Source organism: Coregonus clupeaformis, unplaced genomic scaffold (assembly GCF_020615455.1).
Source record: "Coregonus clupeaformis isolate EN_2021a unplaced genomic scaffold, ASM2061545v1 scaf4236, whole genome shotgun sequence".
NCBI classification, from domain to species: Eukaryota; Metazoa; Chordata; class Actinopteri; order Salmoniformes; family Salmonidae; genus Coregonus; species Coregonus clupeaformis.
The window spans coordinates 7070-14205 of record NW_025537690.1 but is presented as its reverse complement, the minus strand read 5'-3'; the positions used below and the strand labels follow the sequence as shown (position 1 = coordinate 14205).

The following is a 7136-nucleotide window of genomic DNA, read 5'->3' as shown; positions in this document are numbered from 1 at the left end:
ATATTCCTGCACTACAAATGCTGACCCAGTATGTCCTGTCCTTGGCTCTTTTGAACCATTCCTGACACACAGTATCCAGACGTCTCTTAAACAAATCAGATGGATCAACACCCTCCCTATCTTTCTGTAGTCTCTCCAACACTTCTAGATCAACTACTGGATGCGGGAGTAGCCATGGTGGATTTACAGGAATGAGATTTTATTTTGTGATGGGTTGTTTTTTTATACAATGAATTTAGCAATTAGATTTGAAAGTCCTCGTCTTCCTGTCTGACGAATAAACTCAATCTCCCAAGCTTCCTTGCGCTCCTGTCCTGACGTAGCAGGAAGTAAACTTGGCATGTTGATAGCGGAGGTTGTTTTGAAGTGAAACTGGTGAGTTTTATTACATTTAACGTGCATATTTATCTGTCTCATTTTATATTTCACGTCAATACAATATGCACAGCAACGTCTGGATTTTTATCTAATGTAGTGCATGTGTAGTGCATATTTATCTGTGTCGTTTTATGTTTCACGTGGTACAGTAGGCTATGCACACTGCACAGCAAGGTCTGCGCTTCGTCACATTAATGTTTTCCAGGAAATATGTTTTGCCCTGACCACTGTCAGCCTCTAAACAAGATCAGGATGAACACATTCTCCAGAATAGCAATATTGTGTAGTGTAGACAAGAGTACAAAGTTTATACTTTAATCGTGTTGATGTAACTCTGTATACATGCGTGTAAAATTGGTTGTAAGAACCGTTATAGCTCTCTCTCTCCACCCCATTTCTCCACACTCCTTCCCTCTCTTTCTCCCTCACTCTCTCTCCCTCCAGGGCAGTCTATATATGATGTGATGGGTGTCCATGGTCTGACCAGCTATGTGGAGGGTAACAGGGGCTTGTTCCAGGACATCAGGTTCAGAGACAGCAGACTTGTGATAGATGGCTGTAGTCTGTTCTTCAGGCTCTATCTAAACCATGGACTGGATCAGGTACACGGAGGGGACTACGATGCCTTCGGCACCCTGCTGTCTACCTTCATCTCTGCACTGGAGGCCTGCAACATACAGCCATATGTGGTGCTGGATGGAGGTGTGTGTGTGTGTTTGTGCAACAGGATCTGTGGCTCACGGATCGACCTTGTCAGTAACCTCCGAAGCCCCATAAATAAAATCCACTAGGAGGAAAATCATGATCAACTCTAGTGACCCTCAATGATGGTGTGTGTGTGTGTGTGTGTGCGCGTGTGCGCGTGCGTGTGTCAGGGTTTCTGTTAGCCGGCTTTTGGCCGCTCCCAAAAAATTCAAGGCGATAAATTAAACTGTTGCAAGCCAAAATGACCGGGAGAAAATTTTTTCCCATTGCAAAATAATGCTTTTTATTAATTGATGTAAATACCAGTCGATGTAAATACATTTGAGGGTCATGCTTATCGGTCTATAGGTTAATTTGCATAATTTTGTGGAATTAAATTGGCCTTTGCGTATTTTGGTTAGTCATCTGGTATCTTATTTATCCAACACAACTATCCACAAGTGCACAGCATTCAGAGCCTATTTTGAGCGGGATTTCTCCTGCTGCTTCTCAGCTGGTGACTGCTGGAGTAAAATATGTGCTTTTATAAGCCCATTCATGAGCTCCCGAGTGGCGCAGCGGTCTAGTGCACTACATCTCAGTGCTTGAGGCGTCACTACAGACCCCTGGTTCGATTCCAGGCAGTATCACAACCGGCCGTGATTGGGAGTCCCATAGGCGGCGCACAATTGGCCCAGCGTCGTCCGGGTTTGGCGGGTGTTATTAACTGACTTGCCTAGTTAAATAAAGGTTAAATAAAAAATTAAAAATAAAATTCATTGCACAACAACTCTAAATGCAATCGCGTGTTATAAACAGTTTTGGTTCACAATTAAAAATAGCGACTTTCTCAACTGGTAATGAAGCACGCCTCCCATTCACTATTTAAGTGCAGGCAACAGGCTATCAGCGCGTCACTCACCACTTTACAATGTGAGCTGGAGGCAGTATTCATTTTGAAAACATACTTAATTGTTTGAAACCTGAATGTTTTATTTGATATAATGAGGCATGTCTTACCTTGCTTCAAAAGAAGCCTATAGGCAAAATCTGACCATGGAAACGTGGAGGCAATTATTTTATAAAGGCTTCATAGGCGGCGCGTGAGTTTGAAGTTTGGGGAAGCTTACAATTTATCCTACTATTTCTACGGTTCTGTGTGCCAATTATAAATAATAAATAATATAATATGCCATTTAGCAGACGCTTTTATCCAAAGCGACTTACAGTCATGCGTGCATACATTTTTTGTGTATGGGGTGGTCCCGGGGATCGAACCCACTACCTTGGCGTTCCAAGCGCCGTGCTCTACCAGCTGAGCTACAGAGGACCACAGTTATGATTTTCATATGCACATTTTCGTGGAACCGTTTCATTTTCAATAATAACGTTTTTCGTTTCTCAAAATCATTGGTTAATCATAAAAATTTGAATAAAAAATGATACAATTCTAAAAGTAAAGTCAACTAATGCGAGAGTCACCAACCTCTGCCGTATGGACACATTGATACACCGTGATCGTGATCCATTGGCGGCTAAAGAAATGAACGCATGGAACTCATAGCCTATAGGCCAATGCAGCAGTAGGCCTATAACTGCCATTGCTCATTCACACCGAGGATTGGTGATTATCGAGGGGGATATTGTTGGAAAGATTTTTTCAAATAGCTTACTGTGAGGAACTAAAGTTTTAATATATTATAATTCGCAATGGATGTAAAAAAACAACAACACTTTCTTACATTGCCGCGCAGCAGGCCAGGTACTTCTATGCATGCTCAGGCGCCCGAGCTCCCCAACATTATCAGGACAGAGAAACCAGACACATGCTCACATCGAGCACTCCAAACAAGACAATGAAAAAATTGACAAATCTCGTAAATGATGGTTATGAAATAAACCCAAACTTGTTTCTCGCAAGTGTAGCAGGCTGTGAACTCTGCAAACATTTCCACTCCGAGCATGAGAACGGTAAAAACTGTAATTAATACATGCATTAACAGAAATGTATGTAACCAAATGACGGGGATTAACTACTGGTGACATAAGTAATGAAGAATTGATTAAAAAATATATATAATCAAAGGGCAAACAATTCACACAATGAAACAATGAATGCGCAAGAATTGGCGGGAGACAGCTGAGCCATTCTGGAGAGAGACTCGCCTATACAGTATCTTCGCCACACATCCCTCCCCTTCTTCATGTCACAACATAAATTATACTCAAGACACATTATCTTCACACATATTTTAGATGCTTTTCACTGACAGCCGCAACTCAATAATCAACTAGGCCTATTGCCACGCGCGCTGCCCAACTTGCTGACTTCCCAAATAGGCATAGACCTACGACCTTTTGATTTGAAACAATCCACAGAATCCTTGATTCCTCTGTGGCTAAGTGATGCTTTCTGGTGAAGTATTTTGAATGATTTTATTTATTTATTGGTTTTCATATGAACTTCCTTTCGGCACAATCCAAGTCATATTAGCTACCTATTCTAGTTGTTGCATCTTTAAATTCTCCCTCTTTATAAGTTTTTATCTCTGTCACATATGGAACCGCTATCTGTTTTAGAGTGGTGTTTCCCAGGTGTGCTGTTTAGAATGGTGTTTTCCCGTGAATTGCATTTTTGGCAAATGTTTGAAAATGACGTTTTATTGTCTGCTTCATTACATGAGTTGCATGTTCTGTTAAGATGCATTACCATAATCTAAATGTGATTTCTGTCATTCTGAGCACCGTGGGTGGACACCGAGTCTGATACGATTTCTCAAATGGCGGAAAATTTCAATCTTCCCGGTCACATTGTCCGGTGCCACATTTTCCCTAACGGAAACCCTGGTGTGTGTGTGTCAGGCATGGACCCCAGTATAAGAAGCTGTCCACCCTGAGGCAGCGGCTGCAGAGTAAGATCCGAGAGGCTGAGTCTCTGTCCCGTGGCCGACACGGCTCCGTCCTCCCCCTCCTCACAAGACACGTCTTCATCCAGGTACACACACACACACACACACAGACGGACTCAGAGACATACAGGCGCACTCATACAGGCGCACTCATACAGGCGCACTCATACACACCACTCTTCTCCTTTTTCACATCACATTCTTTTTTTTCTGTCCCTCCCTCAGGTCCTCTCCCAGCGAGGTGTCCCGTTGGTCCAGTGCCCCGCCGAGGCAGACTGGGAGATTGCCTGCCTGGCCAATCAGTGGGATTGTCCAGTTCTGACCAATGACAGCGACTTTTACATCTTTGACTTGCCAGGTGGGTGGAGCCAGACCAGGAAGTGATGTCTCCTTCCAGTTTTTATCTTACCCCCCTCCTCTCTCTCATCCCTTTCTCCCGCCTCTACTTCCAGGTGGGTATATTCCGTTCGGTTCTTCCAATGGGCCAGTGTTGCGGTTCCCCTCCAAATCACTACATCCCAGCCAGGCGCTACACGGTCAGTGGGCTGTGCCGGCACTTTAGGGAATGAACCGAACTTCTGCCGCTGTGTGCTGTCCTGGCAGGGAATGACTACACCACAGAACAAACCTACAAACACATACACACACTCCTCTCTCAGCTAACCACGGGGGGGAAGAGGGAGGCAGAGGGGGAGGAGCCCATCCCATATGAGGGCCTCCTTCTCTGGCTCTCCTACTTCCCCTGGACCTGAGGAGGCTCTGGAGGAGGTGGGGAGACTGAGCAGGAGGAGTAGAAAGAGGAGGAGGAGAGCGAGGGAGAGGAGGAATGGGGAGAGGAAGAGCAGGGAGAGGAGGAGAGAAGTCCGGCCTGTGTTCTGTGCTCTGGTCAGGCATGCAAGAGTACCATCTGACGCCTTCTCAGAGCCGTCTCTTACCTGGTTCTCTGGAGGCTCATCCAGGTCGCCAGAGGGGGCCTGTGGGCTGCTACTCCCCTGCCCGCTGCCAGAGTGGCTGTGCTGGGCCGCAGGGAGCGGGCGATGGCCCCCCTGGTGTTGGGACGTCCTGGAGCTCAGGAGGGTGCTGCTCATCCCTCAGGTGGAGAACAGCCGACTACCCAGCAGCCACTGCAGCGCCACGGCCATACGACAGGCCCTCTACGGGATCCTACTGGCCAATCAGGAGCAGGGGGAGAGGAGAGAGGGAGAGAGGGGGTGGGGAGAGGGTAACAGGGTCCAGGGACAAGGTGGACAGGAGACCCAAGTAGAGGGACAGGGTGAGAGGGGGGGGGAGAAAGGCAGAGGGGGAGGAGGGGTAAGGGGCAGAGGTCAGGGTCCGGGGGGTGCAGAGCCTTCCTCAGGCAGCGGTCAGGGTGAGAACAACGCCCCTAGCGGTGTGGAGGGTGACAGCGCTGTGAGTGTGTGTGGAGGGAGTACGACAGACACGATCTGAACCTGAGGAAGAGCCAGGTGGAGCCACGCACCCCCAGAACCAGGCTACACCTTGAGACACTCTGCCAGGTAACCATAACAACACTCTCTGGCAGTTAATCATAGCAACACACTGGCAGGTAACAATATCAACACACTGCTTGGTAACCATAACAACACACTCAGTCACCCTCTACTTTTTTCCAAGATTGTTACTTTTTTGTCCATAGTGTCATCGTCCTATTGATTTGACTAATCCCCCACCCACCGTCCCTCTCTCTCTCCATCTCTCTTTATAGGCTCCTGTGTCAGTGCGGCTGGAGGTGCTGTATGATGTTCTGGGGGTGAAGGAGTCCTCTCTGTCTCCCCTACCTCCTCACCTCAGGCTGGCCCTTGGAGTGACTGGGTTCTGGAGGAGAGAGGCCAGACCTTTTCCCTCTCTACCCCAGGTACAGGCTCTGCTGCTGGGCATGGTCCATGGAGAGATGGCCCGGAACACCCATCCTGGACAGAACCAGAACACAGGTAGGGGCAGTGTGCACACATGCAAATACGCATAATGTGTGCACAAACACACAAACACATATACTTGAGTTAGATCCACAAAAAAACATCACATTGCAAAGGACCCCAATATTTGGTTGTACAGTCTTGTCTTTCGTACACACACATACACACTAAACCAGTTCTCTCTCTAACTCAGCCGCAGAACGGAACTTGTGGATGAAGCTTCGCCTGCGGCCAGGAGACAGGCGGGGTTTCGATGTGGGCGTGGCTCATTCCCTCAGCCAATGGCAGGCCTGCCTGTGGAGCGTGCTCAGTTTGAACCAGCTACTGTGTCTGCCCCTGCCTGAACCAGACACAGCATGGTAGGTAACGCACGCACGCACACACAACACACACATACTGCCCCTACCGCTGTTTGAACCATACTGTCCCTCTGTCCCCCAGGTTATTCAGTGGTAGTCTGGTCCATGGTTTGGTTGGACGTCTGAGAGGGGGTTGTTCTCCTGAGTCTGTCCTGGCTGCAGCTCCTCTCTCTGGGCATATATACCGCTCCCTACTGGCTGCTCTGGAGAACTGCACCCTAAATACACTACCCTCATCATCAGGGAGGAGGAAGAGGGGGAATGGAAGGAGGGGGAGAGGGAGAGGGAGAGGGAGAGGAGGAGGAGAAGGAGGAGCCCCTTCCTCCCAGGAGATAAACAACAGGTTTGCTCTACTGATGACTGAGGAGGATGAAGAGTGAGAGCGATAGGGGTGAGGAGACTACCTTCTTTCTAGTCAACATGGTGCTCATAAATAAACTTTATTATTCTTTTCACAGCTTTAGAGAGAGGAGTGGGATGAACAGAAAGAGATGGCCTGTGGTATAGGCGCACTATTTTATAAAGCATTCAATCCATATGATTTAAACCCACTCAGGGAATGCTGCGTTCCAATGACTATTCTAAACTATGAACTTTACTATCTCTGATAAAACTCTGCCTTTCCTTTTAATTAGGACATATAAAGTATGTATATGTATGGCCTTAATGAGGCCTTTTGCGGCAGTTAATGCCATCTAAACAAGCAGCTTATGTCAGCATAGAGTCTACATAATACATTGCGCCTATGAACTGTTGATTACTTATGTTTTTAATAAAATGTGTAAACTCAATGAAGATGTGTATATTGTTCTTATCATTAGTTTCAATGTCCCCATAGCAACCCCACCAGCCCATAGTAAGAGTTACTT

General features: G+C 47.0%; 1 protein-coding gene across 1 annotated transcript; it reads left to right on the top strand.

Annotated features, from left to right (window-relative positions):
• Window positions 1–313: 313 nt before the first annotated feature.
• Window positions 314–6882, top strand: LOC123490623 (protein asteroid homolog 1-like). Its single transcript, XM_045220541.1, has 10 exons — window positions 314–375; window positions 823–1166; window positions 3938–4057; window positions 4197–4329; window positions 4424–4507; window positions 4894–5231; window positions 5378–5488; window positions 5698–5923; window positions 6102–6267; window positions 6350–6882. Exons 2-10 carry the CDS (start codon window positions 843–845, stop codon window positions 6645–6647), a joined length of 1800 nt encoding a protein of 599 aa, XP_045076476.1. The 5' UTR covers window positions 314–375; window positions 823–842; the 3' UTR covers window positions 6648–6882.
• Window positions 6883–7136: the final 254 nt, after the last annotated feature.

What these genes read in the sequence shown, in the direction of transcription:
- LOC123490623 (XM_045220541.1), top strand. Translation starts at nt 843, where the DNA reads ATGGGTGTCCATGGTCTGACCAGCTATGTGGAGGGTAACAGGGGCTTG. An exon ending in CAAGACACGTCTTCATCCAG is followed by an intron (nt 4,058 to 4,196) that starts GTACACACACAC and finishes TCCCTCCCTCAG; the next exon opens with GTCCTCTCCCAGCGAGGTGT. An exon ending in CCTGAACCAGACACAGCATG is followed by an intron (nt 6,268 to 6,349) that starts GTAGGTAACGCA and finishes TCTGTCCCCCAG; the next exon opens with GTTATTCAGTGGTAGTCTGG.